At 45.2% G+C, this 24,486-nt stretch overlaps 1 protein-coding gene across 6 annotated transcripts in view; it reads right to left on the reverse strand.

Annotated features, from left to right (window-relative positions):
- PFKFB1 (6-phosphofructo-2-kinase/fructose-2,6-biphosphatase 1) overlaps positions 1-24,486 on the reverse strand; it is a 99,268-nt gene that overhangs the window by 47,240 nt on the left and 27,542 nt on the right. The window contains exon 1 of one of the 6 annotated variants that reach the window (XM_089674910.1): positions 7,606-7,873. The exons of 2 other annotated variants lie outside the window; for them this stretch is intronic. In XM_089674910.1, coding sequence (XP_089531036.1) covers positions 7,606-7,759 — 154 coding nt within the window. In that variant the 5' untranslated portion in view covers positions 7,760-7,873. Of the gene's footprint in view, positions 1-2,349; positions 2,483-7,605; positions 7,874-24,486 lie in introns of those variants that run through there. 3 more of the 6 variants (XM_089674911.1, XM_089674916.1, XM_089674913.1) reach the window with 3 other exon arrangements.

The raw sequence follows: 24,486 nt of genomic DNA on the forward strand, positions 1-24,486 counted from the left end.
TCCTCCCAATGATGGGGAACTATTCCTCCCCCTAATACCAAAATGTGGCAATTTGCATGCTCATTGGTGCCAGGAAACTTTTTTTCTATTGCTGATGTCTACAGTCTGGCTCCCCTAAAGTCTGAAGGACATTAAACTGGCCCTTATACTGTAACCAACAATATGAAGCTTCTAACGATGTATTCAACAAAGAGAAGTCAGATTTAACATTTTAAAGAACAGCATTTAACATATAGTGAACTCAAGCCTGGTACTGGTGTTTGTATATATATAATTTATGTATTTTTCTTGGTAAGCTTTTATAGCACATATACACACACACACACACACACACACACACATATATATATATACACACACATATACACACACATAGTGAAGGAAATAAGTATTTGATCCCCTGCTGATTTTGAATGTTTGCCCATTCACAAAGAAATGAGCAGTCTAAAAATCGAATGGTAGGTGTATTGTAACTGAGAGACAGAATAGCTACAAAAAATTCAAAAGAAATGCATGTCTAACAAATGATGCACTGATTTGCATGTTCATGAGAGAAATAAGTATTTTATCTCCTATCAATCAGCAAGATTTCTGGCTCCCAGGTGTCTTTCATACAGGTAACAAGCTGAGATTAGAAGCAGTCTCTTAAAGGGAGTGCTGCTAATCTCATTTTGTTACCTGTATAAAAAGACACCTGTCCACAGGAGCAATCGAACAATCATATTCTAAACTCTCCACCATGGCAAAGACCAAAGAGCTGTTCAAGGATGTCAGGGACAAGATTGTAGACACAAGGCTGGACTGGGCTACCAAACTTTCGCCAAGCAGCTTGGTGAGAAGGTGACAACAGTTGGTGCAATCATTCACAAATGGAAGAAACACAAAACAACTGTCAGTCTCCCTAGGTCTGGTGCACCACGCAAGATCTCATCTCGTGGAGTGTCAATGATCATGAGAACAGTGAGAAATCATCCCAGAACTACACGTGAGGATCTTGTCAATGATCTTCAGGCAGCTGGGACCACAGTCACCAAGAAAACAATTGGTAACACACTACGCCGAGAAGGATTGAAATCCTGCAGTGCCCACAAGGTCCCTCTGCTCAAGAAAGCACGTGTCCAGGCCTGTCTGAAGTTTGCCACTGAACATCTGAATGATGCAGAGGACGACTGGTTGAAAGTGTTGTGGTCAGATGAGACCAAAAATCGAGCTCTTTGGCATCAACTCAACTTGCCATGTTTGGAGGAGGAGGAGGAATGCTGCCTATGACCCCAAGAACACCATCCCAACTGTCAAACATGGTGGTGGAAATATTCTGCTTTGGGGGTGTTTATCTGCCAAGGGGACAGGACAACTACACCGCATCAAAGGGACGATGTACAGGGCAATGTACCATCAAATCTTGGGTGAGAATCTTCTTCCTTCAGGCAGGGCATTGAAAATGGGTCGTAGATGGGTGTTCCACCATAACAATGACCCAAAACACACGGCCAAGGCAACAAAGGAGTGGCTCAAGAAGAAGCACATTAAGGTCCTGGAGTGGCCTAGCCAGTCTCCAGACCTTAATCCGATTGAAAATCTGTGGAGGGAGCTGAAAGTTCGAGTTGCCAAACATCAGCCACCAAATCTTAATGACTCGGAGAGGATCTGCCAAGAAGTGTGCCAAAATCCCTCCTGAGATGTGTACAAACCTGGTGGCCAACTACAGGAAACGTCTGACCTCTGTGATTGCCATCAAGGGATTTGCCACCAAGTACTAAGTCATGTTTTGTGAAGGGGATCAAATACTTATTTCCCTCATGAACATGCAAATCAGTGTATCATTTGTTAGACATGCATTTCTTTTGAATTTTTTGTTGCTATTCTGTCTCTCAGTGTTATAATACACCTACCATTCGATATTTAGACTGATCATTTCTTTGCGAGTGGGCAAACATTCAAAATCAACAGGGGATCAAATACTTATTTCCTTTAATATATATATATATATATATATATATATATATATATATATATATATATATATATATATATATATATATATATACACATACACACACACACACACACACATATATATATATACACACACACACACACATATATATATACATACACACACACACACACACACACACACATATATATATATACACATACACACACACACACACACACACATATATATAGACACACATACACACTCGCGCACACACACAAAATGTATAATTATATATATTTAAAAAAAGAAAAAAAAAAAAAGGTCTATCTCCCAAAAAACAGTGTTGTTAAAAGCAGACCTCCAGGCAAAAACCTCTTTACATGTCTTTGTTGCTGATGATTTCCTACCTTCACTGAATATGTCCTCCATCTTCTGGTTCACTCGGTAGTTGCTCTGAAATAGCGTATTCATTTTCAAATCAAAAATGGTTAGTTCTCTATGGTTTCCTGTTTATAAGACCAGTGGCTGCTATGCCTCCTATTCTCCCAGCCACTGGTCTTGGCACATTCCTTCTGTAGTTCTTTCTCCAGGAAGCAGTGATGTCATTCAGCTCCACTTGTAGTGGTGGGCGGACCAAGAGTCACACACACACATTCAATATATACAGGCTTAGTGTACCAGCCCACATTCACTACAATCCCTGTGGTGGATGGGTACTGTAGTTTCCTTTTACTGCAGAGAGAGGAGAGGATATGATGTAATCCTGGCTGTTACACCTCCTCCTTGGCAGAGCAGATGCGGTTATCTTTTGATTACAGAGATGAGGTCATGAAAATTCAATTAGACTTTTCTCAATGGTAAGGATTTTCCAAATGTTAACGTTGGGTTGTGTGTAGGCTGGTGTGCTAATACTTGGTTGTTTTGCCTTCATTTTTTTGTTCCTTTACCAGAACAGAACAGAGATGTTAAAGTGGCATTAATGCCAAAACCATAATGCAATATAATTTTGTAAGCACCCCTGCCAGTGGTAAATGGTTTGTCTCATCCCTGTAAAATGGATAACATCTGCTTGAAAGCTCGTTCTCTTGAAAAACAGACTTACTGGCTGGTTCACCAGATGAAAATAGAAAAAAAAACTAAAAAAGAACAAAGAAAAAAAAATTAAAAAAGAACAAAGAAAAAAAAAACTAATGCAGCCATCACATCTAAGAATTGAGAAGCTGCAATAAATTAAAAAAAGATTTGATTATGGATTTATTACTGCTTTCTATGGCTGCAAAACAGAAAACAAGCTCCAGGTCCTCCACATCCCAACCCCCTCACCCCACCACCATTTATAAAACTAAAAGCTCTATGCAGACTTTCAAGGGCAAACTACAAAACGTAACATGTCCGAAATTCGAAATCCATATTTGACCTCCGCCCCCCCCCAAAAAAAAAATATCACAAAGATCAGAGAAGTATTTTGTCACCAAATACTGGAACGTATATAAACCGGTTTTGACAGTATGCTCTGCACATTGAGATTTGAGGTTCATGGTATACATCCATGTATTGTACAGCCATTAAATGATGCTCGCTCCCATCCAGGGACCGCTTGATGCATTTCACCCACCCAGGCTTACTGTTGGAGGGTAAAACGCATCGATGAGGGTGGTTCCTAGCCAGGAGCCAGTTATTGACTTTGACAGGCTGCTGGTAGAAGGTTGTACAGTCCATCTGTGCCTCCCAGTCGCTAAATACACCTGTTTTCTACACTATACAGGCAAAAGCACCCATATGCATGAGCCCTTATCGTCACCGCTGCCTGATGGAGTCCTTTTGTGTCGGAGACACAGCCATCTCTATACAAACAAGTTCATTCACAGCAGGTTGCTGTGTTGGTGACTACATGATCTGCAAGCACACGTGTGTTAATTCAACCTAGTGTGAATGGGCCCTGAAGAGAACCTGTGCAGAGAGAAAACGGATATGCCATTTGCCTGAGTGTCAGTTCAATCTACTGGTTTTAATATGTTCTGGGTGACTGACTAAGAACAATTATGCCAATGGGTTCACTCTGACCCCTCGCTGCATACATCTTCCAGGTCAGTGGATAAATGCATTACAGCTAGAGAAAAGTGGCGTTTTTAGGTAGTCGGCGACGATGGCATGCAAAAAAAAAAAAAAAGTCGTCATTCGGTACATTTTTCCCTTCTGTAATGTTACAGTTTCACACTGCACCGGGAAAGGGGGAACCCCCCCACACACACACACACACACCAAGAGTATGTAATTGTTTTGAAAGGTCTTCTTTGCAAGGGAATCTTCACTTGGCTCCCCGAAGACGGTGAAAGAAAAAAAACAAAAAAACACCAATTACACAAAAACCACAGTATAGTTCTCCGGTCCTATCCATACAACCAAATCTCCATCAGTACAACTAAAGACTCCTGCATGACCGTCCACACAAGCCACAAATCTAGTTAGTATAGGATGTATAAACCTCCAAAGAAACCCTAAAAAAAAAAAAAAAAAAAAACTTAATTTACCGTCCCTGATTGAGCCAAATCCTCCTTCATTTGTGTCTCACACGCTTCCCCTCCCAAACACTGCAGCTCCCCGTGGGAGGGTTCCATCTAAAAGCAGTAGGTGGGACTAGGTGTGGCCAGGTGCTGATTGACCGGATACAGGCTTGTGAACCAGTGGTGACAATGCTGATAGCCACGCCTCCTGTGTCATCTCTGCCGACTGTGGTGCAATCAAGCACAGCCTACATGAGTGACAAGTCTGCTCTGAAAGCAGGAGCAGTGCAGCATGGTTGCCACCACATCACAGGAAGCTGCTTTAGGTGAACTTTGCCGGCGGCATCAGGCATTTTTGGGACTTTACAGGGGGATGGAAAAGTACAGATGTGCTGCAGAATTTTTTTATTTTTTTTTTAGTTTGCGCATGCGCAGATTTCCCATTCATTACTATAGGAAACCAATTAACTGCTCTACTTCACAGGATTTCTATAGATTTAATGGGATGTCTACTGCGCATGTACAAGCCAGTCTGTAGACCTTCTGCAAGGAGGTGGTGCAGCCACATCGTAGACGTCTCCTTGGATCATGGACAGGTATGTGGGAGGCTTGGAGGACTTGCCAATGATAAAGGGACCAGTGTTACGATAACTGAAATAAACACTTAATTATCCTCCAAACCCATTTTCTATGAACAGGAACCCGCAAACATAGGAAATACAGGACTGACAAATGGTTCACCTGGGGACTGATCACAGCAGACTTATTAGGGACAATTATGGAGCAGAGAGGGACAGGAGAAGGAGGAGTCCACAAGAGGGACTAACAGCTGGGAGCCATGTACTACAGATCGGGACATTTGCAAATCTGTACCCTTGGTTCACATCTAAGCGTTTTCTGCAGGGGTTTTGCAGAAATGCACTTACAGTCCATTTCACATGATTTCCTATGGGACACGTTCACATCTCCGCGTTTTCACCCGGTGAGTTTTTTGGAAAGGGTCAGGGACTTTTTTTTAAACACAAAAAGTTGCGTTTTTGGTTCTATAGACTTCAATGGAAATGCTGCAGAAAAGCATGTAGTGTGTTTTTGCATTTTAAATCCGCCAAGCAAGAAAAAAAAAAAAAAAAAAAAAAAAAAAAACACACCCCGCAAAAAGCATAAAAACCGCTTGTGCAAAAACAGTCAAAATATAGTCACTGATCCTCCCCCCTTAACACCCAAATATTTCCACACATCTGATCCCTGACTGCTCTTTATACAGACAATTCCACCTCCCCCTCTTACAGTGATTCCAAAAGCTCTACACTCCTGACCCCTGCACTCTGTATAGTGCCTACCCGTTTCCTCTGTAGCGCACACACGACCCTTGCACATTGCACACACCTCCGAACCCCACGCATTACACACAGACACACACACACTCGACCCCTACACCCTGCGCATCACACACACTCGACCCCTACACCCTGCGCATCTCACACACACACACTCGACCCCTACACCCTGCGCATCACACACACACACTCGACCCCTACACCCTGCGCATCACACACACACACTCGACCCCTACACCCTGCGCATCTCACACACACACACTCGACCCCTACACCCTGCGCATCTCACACAACCACACTCGACCCCTACACCCTGCGCATCACACAACCACACTCGACCCCTACACCCTGCGCATCACACAACCACACTCGACCCCTACACCCTGCGCATCACACAACCACACTCGACCCCTACACCCTGCGCATCACAGACACACACTCGACCCCTACACCCTGCGCATCACAGACACACACTCAACCCCTACACCCTGCGCATCACAGACACACACTCAACCCCTACACCCTGCGCATCTCACACACACACTCAACCCCTACACCCTGCGCATCACACACACACACACTCAACCCCTACACCCTGCGCATCACACACACACACTCAACCCCTACACATCTCACACACACACACTCAACCCCTACACCCTGCGCATCACACACACACACTCAACCCCTACACATCTCACACACTCAACCCCTACACCCTGCGCATCACACACACACTCAACCCCTACACCCTGCGCATCTCACACACACTCAACACCTACACCCTGCGCATCTCACACACACTCAACACCTACACCCTGCGCATCTCACACACACTCAACCCCTACATCCTGCGCATTACACACACACACTCGAACCCTGCACATCACACACACACTCAAACCCTACACACACTCGCTCGACCCCTGCGCATTATACACACACGCTCAACCCCTGCACCCTGCGCATTACACACGCTCGCTGGACCCCTGCACATTACATACATACACACGCGCGCGCGCTCCACCCCTGCGCATTACACACGCGCGCTCCACCCCTGCGCATTACACACGCGCGCTCCACCCCTGCACAATACATACACAGACATGCTCGACCCCTGCGCATTACACACACGCTCGACCCCTGCGCATTACACACACACGCTCGACCCCTGCGCATTACACACACACACGCTCGACCCCTGCGCATTACACACACACGCTCGACCCCTGCGCATTACACACACAACCCGAACACATCACACACACACACACACACACACAAACACACTCGACCCCTGCGCATTACACACGCGCGTTCCACCCCTGCGCATTACACACGCGCGCTCCACCCCTGCGCATTACACGCGCGCACGCTTGACCCCTGCACAATACATACACAGACACGCTCGACCCCTGCGCATTACACACACACGCCCGACCCCTGCGCATTACACACACACACTCGACCCCTGCGCATTACACACACACGCTCGACCCCTGCGCATTACACACACACGCTTGACCCCTGCACATTACACACACAACCCGAACACATCACACACACACACACGACCCCTGCACCCTGCGCATTACACACACACGCGCGCGCTAGACCCCTGCACATCACACACACACAGGTGAGCTCCAGGTGGATGTTCTCCTTCAGGTGTCTCCAAATCTCATCATTGGTGAACGTCCCCCCCTTTTAACGAGGAAAAAAAAAAGAAACGAAACCCCCAAATCTATTTCTTTTGTGTGTCGCCCCCCTCTGGTACACACACCATACATGTATGTCACAGCCCCCCATGGGGTACACTCACATCCCCTCCTCTGCTGGAGACGGTCACATTGATGGGGGATCCAGATCTTCTGCAGCCTGGTCTGTGTCAGTTCCCGGAGCCGGTCCGCCATCTGCTTCTTGTTCGGCGTCCTCTCCGCTTCTGACAGAGCGGAGTCCGCGTCCCGACTGTGCATGGCCAGCTGTGCCTGCCGGGGGTCACCCGAGGTGTCACCTGACCCGGCCGTGTTCTGTGTGTGGAGCGGAGCGTGCCGCCCGCGATCTCCTTCGTACTGGAGGGATTCAGAGGGGGCGGGGCGCACTCAAGGTGAGACACCACCCCAGCTTCTTCCACTGGACTGGAGGAGGGACACACCCCCAGCTCCTTTTACTGGACTGGATGAGATGCCGGAGAGGGGGAGGGACGACCTCACAGACACGCCCCATCTCCTGTACTAGAGAGCTGTCGGAGAGGGGGGACCGCGGAAGGACAGTCACTCCCCCCTTCTATTCTCCTATACTAGAGGAGCTGTCAGAAGGGAGGGTGAGCCACACCTCTGATCTCCTGATCCATTGGACTGCCATGGGGGAGGGTCCTCGGGAGGAAAGCCACACCCCCGCTGTCCTCGTGTACTAAAGAGCTGCCAGAGGAGGGAGGACGACCGGGAGGAGAGCCACACTCCCCAGACCTCCTGCACTAGTTGTCTGCCAGATGGGGAGGGGCTGCATGAGGAAAGCCACACCTCCATCTCCCATACTAGTTGCAAGAGCGGCAGGAAAACTAGAGGGGGAGGGATCAGCAGGAGGAAAGCCACACCCCCTGGATTATTTTCTCCTTAGAGAAGCTTCCAGAGTGGCAGGGAGGAGAGTAACACCTCCCAGATCTCCTCCTACCAACAGGGCGAGGGACCATAAGAGCCACACCCCTGCCCAGTGCCAGGACATGGTCATCCAGTACAAAGGTGCTGAACTGCACCCCCCCCCCTTTATTATGTGTAAGTTAATAGGATCCTATGCCCAGCAGTCACTCGCTTGTCAAAATCACAGTGCAGGCTCAATTTGGGCACATGCTTGTGTTGATGGCTCTTCTCTCCTGGCTCTCTCCTGGACACTTCTGCCTTTGGAGGTGCAGGCTGTGCTCTCTCTCCCCATCTCCATCCTTTTAGTACAAATCCTGTGTGTCTGTGAACACCACCACCTGCTTGGTAAAACAGGAGCACTGCACTGGTAGGAAGGAGGGGGAATGAACACAGCCTGCACCGTCTCCCAGCTCTCCTCGCTGCCGGTGCTCAACTATTTTGTGCCCTAAGCAAGAATATATACTGGTGTCCCCCCCCCCCCAAAAAAAAACAGCAGAAAATATTAAAAACAAAAAAATAAAACTGCCAAATCACTTTTAATTTGCAAAGTGCCATAAGATGCCACCAGCACCAATTTTAAAGACAAAATCAGTGTCATGGATGGACTGTATATGTGGCTAGCAGTGGCAGGGTGACAGTTGCAGTGAGTGGAGGATGATGGATCCACACTCTGACAGATCCCAGGCAATGAGGGGGGGGGGGGGGGGTAGAGAGCGCAAGAAAAAACACCTGAACTGAGCGATCCCCACAACACACCAACACAGATCAGCAGGCACTAGAAGAGCAGGCTGTGGGATCGTGATGATGTCATCACTCACTGACGCATTGCACACGATGGATATCTGGCCAACCAGGTCACACATAGACACAAGACATCAGAGTCAGACATTACCTTCCTCCGCAGGAGCAGCTCTGCCTCCTCTGCTGAATGGGAAGAGAAGGGTTGGAATCCACAGTGATCAGCAGCCGCCAGCCGGCTTGCAGTAAGGGACTGAGTCTGGCCCCCAGACACCCAGCATCTTCCTCTGTCCTTTCTTTCTCCCCCTCTGCCACCCCTCCCCTCAGGAGCTTAGGCACTCCTAGGTGGCAGTGCACCCTAGGCGGCTGCCTAGTTTGCCTGTGGAAGCACTAGCCCTGACAGGAGTGGTGCTGTTGTCACTACTCCTGTCAGCCTTGTAACAGAACGACAGCACCCCCATCCTTACAGTAAACCATTGCGCCTAGGGCAGCCATCCCTCCCGCCCACCCTTTGTCCCAGCCCTGTCACCATCTGGCGGAGAGGGACGGACTTAACCACATCCTGTAAAGAGAACCTGTCAAAAGTAAAATATGCCTTCACCTAGGACAGGGTTTCTGAACCAGGATTCCTCCAGAGGCTGCTAGGAGTTCCTTGAGCAATGAGAAATTCCTACCTCTCAGACAAGTTCCCAATGAGACCAATAGTCTTTTTAGCTATCTGAAGGGGGAAATTCTTCCCAATGACCTCAAGTGGAAGGAGAATTCTACCCACTGACCATCTCACCAATGTATCATGAGGTGTAGATATGCTGTAGTCATTTTTAGCAGGGGTTACCTGAGACTAGAAAGTTTTTTTAGGGTTCCTCTGTGTTGGAAAGGTTGACCCAGGACATACCTCCCAACATTTGAGAAGGGAATGAGGGACACCTATTAGCAAATGTATGTGGGCATAGGACACGCCCCCTTAAAAAGGAGAATTATACCAAAAACAAAAATGTAGCTAAACTCACAACTGCCCCCCCCCCCCAAACACCTTATTCCTTTACATGGGCTTTTGAAGTTCACAAATGCGATCATTTAGAAGCTGGATGAAAGGTTTAGCACTGAAAAACACTTTTTGAAAGATCAATAGTGCATTTTATATACAACTATATACATCAGGCCAAAATGAGGGACTAACGAGGAGGAAAGAGGAACTTTGGTCCAAACCAGGGACAGTCCCTCAAAATCAGGAACAGTTGGGAGGTACACACACCGCCCCTCCCCCCAAAGGGAGTGAAGGAAATGGTAGTAAAGAATGGCTGATAAGTGGTAGATGCAGCACAGTGGCTAAATGGTTAGCACTTCCACCTGGCAGTACTAGGGTCGTTGGTTCAAATCCCAGCCACGGCTCCTCCTGCCTGGAGTTTGCATGTTCTGCCTGTGTGGGTTTTCTCTGGGAACTCCAGTTTCCTCCCACACTCCAAAGACATGCTGGTAGGTTAATTGGATCCTGTCTAAATTGTCCCTAGTATGTGTATGTATGAATGTGAGTTAGGGCCCATAGATTGTACGCCCCTTGAGGGTTAGGGAGTGATGCGAATGTACAATATATATGTAAAGCGCTGCGTAAATTGATGGTGCTATATAAGTACCTGAAATAAATAAATAGATGAGCTCAGAGTATTTGGCCGGCCTTAGAATAACAGAGCGCTATACACATTTAGATCATCACACATTGCTGAGTCCTCAGAGCAGACATGCAGCCGCTGCCAAAAAAACGGATCTGGCTCAGCGAGCAATCACAGAACAGCAAATTAAAAAATGATCGGAAACGCTTAGTAATAATCTGCTGTTTAAACCCGGCAGCTGTTTACAATGTGCTAATCTCCGCTGTGGACACAAGTTCTCCCCCCCCCACCTTTTAGGTCGGGATTCAGATGACGTCTGACCCAGCTTTTCTGGTGCCAACTATGTACAAAGACAACTAAATCTAAAATATTTGGTCAGCCCTCAGCACTAATAAAATTTATTCACCGACTACAGAGTCTGCCACAAGGCTCCTATCCAATATCCTCTGTACTGCAACTGTCTGAAGTAAAATTGTGTTGGATTCACGCTGCCTGTGGATGGTGCAAAGTCAGCAGGTGACTATACTGCGTAGACAGACTGGGGGAGATTTAATAAAACTGACCCTCACAGAATCTGGTTACTATGCAGAGCTACACTAATCAACTTCCAGGTTTTTATGTCAGTTTAATCAAACAAGCTCAAGATAGAAGCTGATTGGTTACTATGAGCAGCTGCACCAGATTCTGTCCACTTCAGTTTTAGTAAATCTCCCCCGCAGGGTCTAAGGAGGTATGACAATGCATAAAACAGCATTTGAAACTGAACTGGAGCAGAGTTTGATAATATGCAGATCTACATTTGGCAAATTGCATAGCAGATTCCACAGTAATATACACGACGTGGGGGTTTGTTGGTTGTAGATCCACCTGTTCATTTTAAATGGTTTTGTTCCAACCCCTGTAAATAAAAAAAAAACATTTTGCTGGACAGCCTGGCTTCTTACAGAAAGTAAAAAAGAGAGATGTATGTGAAGGACTAAAAGGTTAAAAAAAACAAAAAACAAAACAAAACACAACAACATGTTATGGAAGGTGGGTACTCTGAAAACAACAAAAGCCTGTGTCGATATTAGCAATGCCGTTTCATATAGGTAAGGGGTCCCCAGATTTCAGTACAAGGGCCACATTGCATATTTTACATCCAGATATTCATGTACCAAAAATAAATAAACAATCTCCATCAGAGTCTCCTCCCCCACTATACACCAGGGTCCCTATCAGAGTCCCCCATACATAAGGGTTCCCACTACACTAGTGGCCTTATGTAGGCAATGGGCATCCTCTGCAGACTTTAGGCTGTTTTCACACTGGTTCGCTTCAAAAATGACTAGCGTTTTTGAGGCATTTTTCCAAGCAGAACATCTTGGACATGTGACTTACTTTTGTAGCTCAAATTGGACAAATTTGCACGTTTTTGGCAAGTTTTTTGCCCAAAACCTAGCAACAAATGATGCAATAGATGATACTGGGCACAATTCACTAAGTGGTATCTTACCACATCTGTATGCAGTAGGATACCACATAGCATTTTTTTTTTTTTCTTAAACATTTGAATTCACTAAAAAAAGCGCTACTAAAAAAAAACTGCACAAGTTATTTTATCAAGTCATGCGGTATTTAAAGTAGTGAAAAACATGCGATCATGTTTCAGCTGTCAGCGGGGTTTCAGGTAGCAGCAGCGGGCATTGTGATTGATGTTGGATCTACTTCGGGGGACATTCTTTTAATAAAGGACTTGTCAAAGACTTTCTTTTTTCACACTACACTTTTTTTTGTGAATGGGTAGCGGAACCATGTACCCCATACCCATTCACAGGGGGAGAGCTGGGATCTGGGGGGCCCCCCTTGCTAAAGAGGGGCTTCCAGATTCCAATAAGCCCCCTGCCCGCACACCCCCAAAACCACAGCCCAGGGTTGTGGGGAAGAGGCCATTGTCCCCATCAACATGGGGAGTAGGTCCTTTGGGGGGCCCCAAAGCACCCCCTCATGTTGAAGGCATGTGGCCTAGTATGGTTCAGGAAGGGGGCGCTCGCTCGTCCCTCCCCTTTCCTGACCTGCTGGACTGCATGCTCGTATAAGGGTCTGACATGGATTTTGGGGGGGACCCCACGTTTTTTAATTTTGATGTGGGGGTTCCCCTCAAAATCCTAACCAGACCCAAAAGGGCTTGGTATGGATGGATATGAATATTTATTTTGTAATTGCCGTTTTTTTTTTTCAACACACATTCAGCTGTCAGTGGGGAACCCCGCTGACAGCTGATTACGCATAGGTTAGGGACTCTGCGGCCATCCATTCCTTAACAACCCATGACAGTACTGACAGATACAGTACATACCACATGCCTGGACCACTACTTAATTACCGCATGCATTTAATTATTTATTTCCTTTTGTGAATTGAGTTTAAAAAGATATTTTTATGCGGTATTTACCGAGTTTTTCTGCTATTTTCGGTTAATACTACATACTAGAAGTAGTGAATTGACATTTTCAGTAAGCTTAGCCCAGACCTTCCCACATGGTGCGGTGCGTTTTTTGACGCGGTTACAATTCATTTCAATGGGAAGAGGAGGTTTTTTTTTCTTTTCTTTTTTTTTTTTTTTTAACTCCCTAAACATGCTTCAAAAGATGCTGCAAGCAGGAGTTTACACCACGCCGCAACATACATAGATATACATTCACAAACGCAGGGAAGCATTTTTCTTGAGCTTTTCAGGCATTTTTTATTTAACGCAAAAACTCCTCAGTGTGAAAGCAGCCTCAATCCCCAATGTGTGCAAATTGAGGATGTGCCAATAACCCTAGCTGGGGGCTGGTTAAAATCTTGGGAGGGGGCCAGATGTGACCTGTAGTTTGGAGAACCCCCCGCACCGCCCCCCCAATTTAGTTCATAGTTGTACGTTAAAGAACTTCACCTCACCTCCATCCCCCATATTTCGCCGGGCTGTTGACCTCCCCAACATGGTCAGAGCATGCATCCTATGAACTCTAACAGAAAGCAAAAAATTGCAAACACAAAGTAGGGGCAACCGGTTGCTGGGTCTGTAGGGGGAACTGTGGACTCCAGTATTCGACAAGGGGGGGGGGAGGAGAATTATCTTCAATTATACAGGTATGAAAATGCAAAAAGGACAACCACAGGATGAAAAACTCCAGGAATTGGGAAAAGATGACCATAGCTGAAAAGGGTGATTGAGGGCAGAGATAATCAGCAAGTGCTGGGGGTCCATGCAGTTGGTTAGGGTAAGGGGTTAGTTAAGGTTAGGATTGGGATTAATATATTACTTATTATTTTCTCATTTATTTTTTGTTAGGGTAATAATATTATTAATATGAATAAATACATGTAAAATACGCAAGTATTACAAATTATTATTATTATTACCAATAAAATACTTGGTATTAAATAATTAACCTAAACCATAAAAAATTAACCTAACCCCCCCAAAAAATGTTTTTTTATTATTAATAATAATAATAATAATAATAATAAATAATAATAAAAAATATATATATAAATATATAACACATAAATCCAAAGTACATTAATAATATAAATGTAAAACACACAAATAAAAATCATAAATACTTGTAATAGTAAATTAGTATATTAATAATTAACCCAGAACCTTAACCCCAAAACCTAAAAAGTTATAAAATTAAAAGTAAATAATCACCTGAACAAAAAAAATACAATTATTAATTTCATTTTTTTAAGGTTAGGGGTTAATTTATGTATGATTTGTTAATCATGATAATTTTTTATTTATATTTGTATTTATTTTAATTTATTCATATACTATTACTATTTTTTTTTTTTTTTTCTTTACTTTGAGTAGAAAAAAAAAACATTTTTTACGGAAGACTGCCACTTTGGCCAGGGAAAAAGGTAACATCCCTTTTCAAAATGTCAAACGGAGAACAACATCTTGATCTCTTATAGCCAAGCTGCTCAATTACAAAAAGGTGCGTAGTGGCGATCCTTGCTGTGGCGGTCGGTCAGGCACGTGGTGGGCCCTCTCCACCACAAACCTAGCAGAGAACGTGGCCCTGCTGTATGTGCCGATCAGGAGGTTTTCAAGAATAAAGGCCGGATCGGTTTCCTCAGCACCCCCCGGAAGGCCCATGAAGCAAAGATTACAGAGTTTTACAGTTGACTCTGGCGCTGCATGTATTCTGAAGAATTCAGCATGTCCTCCATTCTGCTGATACGGATCTCAGCTTTGGTGACCCTCTCCCGCAGCTTTGAAGGTCCTGGCATAGTAGAGAGATGTCCATCTGGACTTCCTCAATCTTAAAGGTAAGAGTCGCTTGGCATGCGAAGGTCGCTTCTAGGACTGTAACCATCTCCGCCACAGGACGTTCTGGGGTTTATTTACTAAAGCTGGAGAGTCCAAAATCAGACTCCCTTCTGCATAGAAACCAATCAGCTTCTAACCTCAGCTTGTTCAATGAAGCTTTGGCAATGAAACCTGGAAGCGGATTGGTTTCTATGCAGAAGGGAGTCTGATTTTGGACTCTCCAGCTTTAGTAAATAAACCCCTCTGTGTCTAAAGTAGACATCTTTCCCCGAGGCTCTAAGCTGGAATTTTTCTAGTTTGGAACTAGCTTCAGAGGCTTCTCTCTTAGGAGACATGTTGAGTAGGTCACAGGGGTTTTCCTGAGCCAAAGCTGAATGAGGGAAATTCAGGATGCAGAAAGAAGGATGTAAGGAAGACTGAGCTCTCCTCTCGAGCGCTCTACTCCATCGCGCTCCAGGCCACTCCCCTCCTCCAAGGATGAATGATGTGTGTATGCTATGAGGCTGCAGGCTACTGCGTATGTAATTTTCATCTAGATGAGAAGCCAGATGTGCAGGGAGGTTTAAAGGAAGCACAAGTGAAGTGTCCAGTCATGTTGCCAGCAACCTGCCAATATACAAGAAGCTGAAATATGCAGTGGCTGGAGACTGTACTGAGCGGCACTCATTAACAAACATGACTTTTTTAAATCTGCAACTAGCATTTTTATAATCCCCCCCACTTCCAACAAGGTACTGAGCCATGTTTCTGCATAGTTTTGGATGAAGCTTAGGAGGAAGGTATGGCCGGATGCCATAATACATTAATAGAGAAAAAAAAGCCCTGTATAGCAGATCCCTATCAGGTAGTTGGTTATTGCCAGGACTAAAACTTGAGACACTCCCAAATGAAAAACAAGCAGTAGCTCCTAACCAACTAAGAGGTACAAAAAGGAGGGTGTATGAGAAATGGGCACAATGGCAACACCATTATGGAGAAAGTTGAGGAGGTGCCAAGGCCTAGAAATGAATAAAGCTATCGACTTGGAAGTGCAACTTGACAGTGAATTGTGAGTGAGGTTGTTGCCACCATTTTGGCATCTGTAGAGCAACTATCATTTGTTAAATTTCTCGCTCAATGGTGAACCTTTCTCCATTATAGGAGATGGAAGCCAACTCTTGTTAAAATAACTATATTTAAAGTTGAGGGCCAAAAGTTAAAAAAAAAAAAAAAAAGGTGTCAGTGAAGGCTGAACATGCGAGAAGCATGGGAAGGGCAGGTTAAAGCACTTATATAGGATAAGCCTCCCGCGCTACCTGCTTGTGATATTAAAAAGGGAGCCGCTATTACCTGACTATATGGCTAGATAGAACAAAAATAGAATGCAAACAAAGTGGTGTAGTGTTATCCCAGAGATCTAACCTGATCTACATATATAAATCATAATCAACAGTGCCACCCAACAATGGTTATAACAAGTGAAAAAAATGGTACCACACATATACTGTACACGTGAAACTCGAAAAATTAGAATATCGTGCAAAAGTTCATTTATTTCAGTAATGCAACTTAAAAGGTGAAACTAGCATATGAGATATACTCATTACATGCAAAGCAAGATAGTTCAAGCTGTGATTTGTCATAATTGTGATGACTAATAGGACAAAGAAGAAAGAAAAAAAGAGACACGGGTTGACCAGGGAAAAATGGTCAGTATGATATGGCGTGCAATATGAAACGTGAATAACTGGAACTTTTTCAGTGCATTCTTCAAGCGCATTGGCCCTGTGGGGTCTGTGTAGAGGTGAGGGGCAATTTAGCTGGGGACGGATTCGTTTCCTGAGGCTACCTGCATCTGCACTATTTAGGCAGCTGTAATCTGCACGGTCTACATATTTCTTTAGAACTTGTACTAATATGTGGACTTTTTTTGGTTATTATCACTTTTTATGCTATTTTAAGATCAGATTTACATATTTCTTTAGGACTTGTCCTAATACGTGGGTTTTTTTTTTTTTTTGGTTGTTATCACTTTTATACTATTTTAAGATCAATTGGGATTTTTTGAGTTTGGGGCATTGTATTTGTAGATGTGAGACACTAGTTATCTATGCATTCATGTTTTTTCCTCTATATTAAAGGATTGACCAGATTGGAGGTCATTATAGCTGGGCACATTCGTTTTCAAGTATTTCACTTTTAAATGGAGGTCACTTTCTCATGGTTTATTATTATTATTATAGTTTTATAACAATACATGGGAATTATTTAGGACTTTCTGGTCCCACTGGTAGTGGTATTGCATGCGGATTTGTGCATTTAGCCATTTGGGTCACTATTTTGATGCCATCATGTGGGCATCTGGGAGCTCACCATCTTCACCTATAGCCTTCAGCTTTAAGGACGGCTGGAGATTATTCACGGTTTATTGTGCTTTTATGTATACTGACCAATTTCCCTCGGTCAGCACTTTTCCCTATTTTTGCACATTATTATTTTGCACTAGTCTTTTTAGGCACCATTTGGATGTCAACATTTAGACATCTGGAAGCTCACTTACACCTTATGTTTAAAAGGTAGTTCCTATTATTCATGTTTCATATTGCACGCCATATTATACTGACCATTTTTCCCTGGTCAGCCCGTGTCTCTTTTTTTTTTGTCCTATTAGTCAGTATATATGTGTGGTACCAGATTTTTCACTTGTTATAACCATTGCCAGGTTGCACTGTTGATTATGATTTATTTATGTAGATCAGGTTAGAGGACTCTGGGATAGCGCCACACCGCTTTGTTTGTATTCTATTTTTGTTCTATCTAGGTTAAAGCACTTACTTCCTCACTGTTGAAGTATGCATTTCCATGTTGGATAAAAAGAAAAAAAAAAAAAAAAAAAGAAGTGTGTGGGGGACTTATGCAGAACTACAGTTAACCACTTGCCTACCAGGCACTTATACCCCCTTCCTTACCAGGCCAATTTTCAGCTTTCAGCGCTGTCACACTTTGAATGACAATTGCGCGGTCATGCAAGATTGTACCCATATGAAATTTTTATCATTTTTTTTCTCATAAATAGAGCTTTCTTTTGGTGGTATTTAATAATCGCTGGGTGTTTTACATTTTGCGCTATAAACAAAAAAATTGCAAAAAAAAAAAAAAGTTTCTTTGTTTCTATCATAAAATTTTGCAAACAGGTAATTTGTCTCCTTCACTGAAACGTTGATGAGGCAGCAGTGGTGGGCACTGATAGGCGGCACTGATGGGCAGCACTAATAAGGTGGCATGGATAGGCGGCACGGATAGCACTGACTGGCGTCACTGCTGGGCACTGACTGGCGCAACTGCTGGGCACTGACTGGTGGCACTGACTGGCGGCACTGACTGGGCACAGGTAGGTGGCACTGCTGGGCACAAGTGTGTGGCACTGCTGGGTGGCACAGGTAGGTGGCATTGATAAGCACTGGTGGGTGGCACTAATGGGCACAGGTGGGTGGCACTAATGGGCACAGGTGGGTGGCACTAATGGGCACAGGTGGGCGGAGCTGGTGGGTGGCACTGCTGGGCACCGATCAGAGCACTGATCATCAGTGCCCTGAAGAGCGGTGCCGATCCCTGCTCTGACAACTGCCGGTTCTCGGCAGTACTTTCCTCACGCTCTGACAGCGAGAGGAAAGTGCAGCCGAGAACCAGCAATTGCATTTCCCTGTGATCACTGTGTCACTGGACACGGCTGATCACGTGGTAAAAGGCCGCTGTGATTGACCTTTCACCCCATCACGTGATCGGCTGTGTCCGTAGGACACAGCGATCACTGAGATTGCCGGGGGCGCGCAGAAGAGCGCGTTCTGGGAGGACGTCCTACGACACCCTCTCAGAACTGGCCGACCGCAGTGCAGCAGTCATTCGGCTATCTGCGGTCGGCAACTGGTTAAACATGACTAGCATTCCATGGCTGGCAGATTGCAGTGCCTACCTCCCCCAACATTATCACAGTGTACACCAGGGGGGTGCACCCACACTTGAAAGCTGCCCTAGGGTTATTCAGACCCCCTTCACTTTTTTTCAACGTTATGTTGCAGCTTTATACTACAGTTTTCAAATTTTCTGCTGTGTACCCTGCCCCACCTCCTCGCCCACTAGAGCACTGGGCTGTGGAGGGGGAGGGAGCTGCTGGCTGAGAGGCTGAGCCAGGTGCAGCTCCATCATCTGGGGTGGATCCCAACTTTAAAGTCAAGATCTTTTCCCAGCCTGGACCGGCTGAGTGAATTCAGTTGACAGTGGCCTTCAGTCCGCTGGCAGCTGAAAACGGGTCACAGGAGTGCAGAAAGAACTGCACTCCTGTGATTCACAAGAGAAGATTGGCTGCACTTCTTTAAGTATTTAGAACCTTTACTCAGTACTTTGTTGAAGCACCTTCAGCAGCAATTACAGCCTCAAGTCTTTTTTGGGATGATGGTACAAGCTTTTCACACCTGAATTGGGGGATTTGCTGCCATTCTTTTTTGCAAATCCTCTCAAGCTCAGTCAGGTTGGATGGGGCCGTCAGCGGACAGCCATTTTCAGGTGTTCAATAGAGTTCTAGCCAAGGCTCTGGCTGAGCCACTTTAGGACATTAACCACTTGCCGACCGCGCATAGCCGAATGACGGCTTCACCGCGGCCGGCCAGTTCTGAGTGGACGTCATATGACGTCCTCCCAGAACGCGCTCTCCTGCGCGCCCCAGGGGGCGCGCACCCGGCGATCTCCGTGATCGCTGTGTCCTACGGACACAGCTGATCACGAGATGTGGTGAAAGGCCGATCCCACCGGCCTTTTACCACGTGATCAGCGGTGTCCAATGACACGCTGATCACAGGAAAATGCAAGTGCCGGTTCTCGGCTGCACTTTCCTCACGCTGTCAGATCGTGAGGAAAGTACTGCCGAGAACCGGCAGTTGTCAGAGCGGGGATCGGCACCGATCATCAGGGCACTGATGATCAGTGCCCTGATGATCGGTGCCCAGCAGTGACCCCCGCAAGTTCCGATCAGCTGTGCGCCCACTAGCCCCGCCCACCCATTCCCAGCAGTGCCCCCACCTGTGCCCAGCAGTGCCCCCACCTGTGCCCAGCAGTGCCCCCACCTGTGCCACTCTGCAGTGCCACCTACATGTGCCCAGCAGTGCCACCCACCTGTGCCCACCCACCTGTGCCCACCAGCGCCACCCACCTGTGCCCACCAGTGCCACCCACCTGTGCCCACCCACCAGTGCTGTCCACCAGTGCCACCCACCAGTGCCACCCACCAGTGCTGCCAGTCAGTGCCACCAGTCAGTGCCCAGGGGTTGTGCCAGTCAGTGCCGCCAGTCAGTGCCCAGAAGTGATGCCAGTCAGTGCCGTCTATCAGTACCCATCATCAGTGTCACCTATCAGTGCCGCCTATCAGTGCCGCCTATCCGTGACCCCTAATTAGTGCTGTCTATCAGTGCCGCCTATCCGTGCCACCTCATTAGTACTGCCTATCAGTGCCCTTTAGTGCTGCCTATCAGTGCCCATCAGTGCCGCCTATCAGTGCCCATCAGTGCCGCCTCATCAACGCAAATCAGTGAAGGAGAAAAAATACCTGTTTGAAAAATTTTATAAAAGAAACAAATAAACTTTTTTTTTTTTTCAAATTTTTTGCACTTTTTTTTAATTTATAGCGCAAAAAGTAAAGCGCCCAGTGGCGATTAAATACCACCAAAAGAAAGCTCTATTTGTGAGAAAAAAATGATCAAAATTTCATATGGGTACAATGTTGCATGACCGCGCAATTGTCAATCAAAGTGCGGCAGCGCTGAAAGCTGAAAATTGGCCTGGTAAGGAAGAGGGTATAAGTGCCTGGTAGGCAAGTGGTTAACAGAGTTTTCCTTAACCCCTTCCCGCCGATGCCTCCCGGCCCTTTAAGAGATTCAGACGCCGGGAGGCGGGGCGGTTGGGGCGTGGCTTAGGAATCATGTGACAGCCGTGATGACTCGTCACGGCGGTCACATGATCGGGAAAGGTCCCGTTCGAAAGAGCGGACCGGGACCTTTCCGTGAGTACCACACGTGTGCTGGGAGCGCGCAGGGAGCGCGCGCTCTCAGCACATATGTATTTAGTTACATGGGCACAAATGTGCTGCCGCTCGGCGTCTAGGCCCAGACGCCGGGAGGCCGCACATTTGTGTGCGGCCGGCGCAAAGGGGTTAAGCCACTCCTGTTTTATCTTGGTTGTGTGCTTAGGATCATTGTCCTGTTAGAAGGTGAACCTTCAGCCCAGTCTGCCTGAGGTCCTGAGCACTGTAGAATAGATTTTCATTGAGGATATATCTCTGTACTTTGCTCCATTTGGCTTTCCCACAACCCTGACCAGCCTCACTGTCTCTGCTTCTGAAAAACACCCCCACATCAAGATGCAACCACCACCATGCTTCACTGTTGGGATGGTATTGGGCATGTAATGGGCGGCGCTTGGTTTCCTACAGGCATAACATTTAGAATTGAGGCCAAACAGTTCAATCTTTGTTTCATCAGACCGGACTATTGTTCCTTACAGTCAGAATACCTCAGGTGCTTTTTTTTCCCAAACTCCAAGCAGGCTCTCATGTGTCTTGCACTGAGGAGAGGCTTCCGTCTAGCCATTCTTCCATAAAGCCCAAATCAGTGGAGGGCTGCAGTGATGGTTGCGCTTCTAGAACTCTGTCCCATCTCCACACAGGATCTGTGGAGCTTAGTCAAAGTGACCATCAGGTTATTGGTCACCTCTTAGGCCCTCCCCAGATTGCTCAGTTGGGCCAGGGGACCAGCTCTTAGAAGAGTTGTGGTTGCGCCAAAGTTCTTCCATTTGAGAATTATGGGAGCCACTGTGCTCTGGGAACCTTCAGTGCAGCAGAAATGTTTTTGTAGTCTTCCCCAGATCTGTGCCTTGTATTAATCATGTCTCTGAGCTCTGCAGGCAGTTTCTTTGACCTCATGGCATTTGCTCTGATACAGTATGCATTATCAGCTGTGAGGCCTTTTACGGAGAGAAGATTGCCTTTACAAACCAATTTAGTTTACCACAGGTGGACTCTAATCAAGGGTGTAGAAACATCTTAGCCACATTCAAGAGAAATGGGAGGCACCTGAGCTAAATTTCAAGTGTTGTTGCAAAGGGTGTGAATATGTATGCCAATGTGATATTTCAGTTTTTCCTTTTCCATACATTTCTAAAATTCAGTTTATCATTATGGGGTACTGAGTGTAGAGTAATGAGAAAAAAAAAAACACAACAACAACAAATTTTATACGACTGATGCATCAGGCTGCAACATAACATTAAAAAAGAGAAGGGGAGATTATATGAATTTAGGAAATGTTACGGATGGACTTATTGCACTGGTGGCAACACACACATTAAAAAACTTCAAAAAAATAGGTTACACTTAAATACATACAAAAGTGTAACAAAACAGTAAGAAACAATATTTTAAATCAAAATAAAATCCAGCAAACACGAAAAAGTCCAAAAAGTTAAAATAATCAATAATGTCCAAAATAATTAATCACCAAGTGAATCCACCACCAAAAATGGTTAAATAGAACTCACCAGAGTAATATGCTGATTGTTAAAAAACCAGCATATAGTACTTGTTACTCTGGGAGCAATAAATAATATGGTGACAGCAACACTGAAGAAATGAGGGATGAACTCCAACAGATGATGTGCTGCAAAGCTGAAAATCCATTCCAAAGGTGATTTAGTATCTAAACTGAGAGATGATCAAACCGTCACTCAAAAGAAAAAAGTGAACAATCATGGTGCAGTGTGTTTTAAAAAGCATCAAACTTTAATGAAGAAATGCACTTACAAGCAAGGTGTCCAGACTGACAGCAGTATAGACAGCGTGTGTAATGAATACAAGCGACTTAGACCCAGCCAAACATGCACATGCAACGTGCAAACAGACCAGGAGTGTTCTGAACGTCACAGCCAAAGGCACCGCCACACACATTAAAACCTGAAAAAGGATTCTCACTTTGGGTTATCATTCTATGGGACGCAAACTTTCCTAGCTGTAACTGAATGCTTTAGGCAGGATTTGTCAGACTGAAATGAGCCATTTGGTTCTGTCATGGCTCATTTACATTTTTGAGGCGTGCAACTGCGTTTCGGCAGTCCATAATATTAAATGATCTGCCTAAAATTTAAAGCTGTATTCTGAACCCCCCCCCCCCAAGGTTAAAACAAATAAAATACCACAATTTGGGATAATTTGCTTCCTCTAGTCAAGTTCAAAAGTGAAAACATGGTGTAAAGGAAAGGACGTTTACCAGTATTATCTATCATAAAAAAAAGTGACAAAAAAAAAAAAAGCAAAAGAAATAAAAATGTGAAAGGATAAATAAAAAATGGTAAGAATGAGAAGAAAAAAAAGCACCAACAGAAGAGATTATGAATTTTGTAGAGATCTTTCTCCAGCGAGATTGTTGCAGCCTGCTGGCTTTTAGTACTCTGAAATCTGAAAGATTCTTTTAGCGCCCTCTAGTGATCTCAACTGCTCATAGCACATATAAATTCAGACACATGATCAGTCCATGATGCTGAAGCTGAACTTATCTATGGTATATGCCAGGGGTCTGCAACCTTTAAGACATAAAGAGCCACTTGGACCCATTTCCGAGAGGGAAAAAAAGACTGGGAGCCGCAAAACCATTGCAACATTTAAAACAAATCCGAAACTGCATATATTGCAAAAAACGCTCTGGTCATGAAGGGGGTTTAAGGGCCCAGTAAGCAAAGGGTTAATCAGGGCCACAGTGTATCGTCATAATCACAATCATAGCCTTAGGTCAGTGGTGGGCAACCTTTTTTTTCGACTGAGCCAAATCTCGCCAAAACCACGATTGAAATTTATTTTGAGAGAAACATTTTTAAAACTGAAAATACATCCCCCATATAGTAATTCATCCCCCATATAGTAATTCATCCCCCATAGTAATTCATCCCCCATATAGTAATTCATCCCTCATATAGTAATTCATCCCCCATAGTAATTCATCCCCCCTATAGTAATTCATCCCCTATATAGTAATTCATCCCCCATAGTAATTCATCCCCCATATAGTAATTCATCCCCCGTAGTAATTCATCCCCCGTAGTAATTCATCCCCCCTATAGTAATTCATCCCCCCTATAGCAATTCATCCCCCCTATAGCAATTCATCCCCCCTATAGTAATTCATCCCCCCTATAGCAATTCATCCCCCCTATAGTAATTCATCCCCCATAGTAATTCATCCCCCATATAGTAATTCATCCCTCATATAGTAATTCATCCCCCCTATAGTAATTCATCCCCCCTATAGTAATTCATCCCCCCTGTAGTAATTCATCCCCCCTGTAGTAATTCATCCCCCGTAGTAATTCATCCCCCCTATAGTAATTCTCCCCCCTAT

This window comes from Staurois parvus, unplaced genomic scaffold (assembly GCF_062004578.1).
Source record: "Staurois parvus isolate SC_StPar_1 unplaced genomic scaffold, SC_StPar_1.0 ptg000154l, whole genome shotgun sequence".
Classification (NCBI taxonomy): domain Eukaryota; kingdom Metazoa; phylum Chordata; class Amphibia; order Anura; family Ranidae; genus Staurois; species Staurois parvus.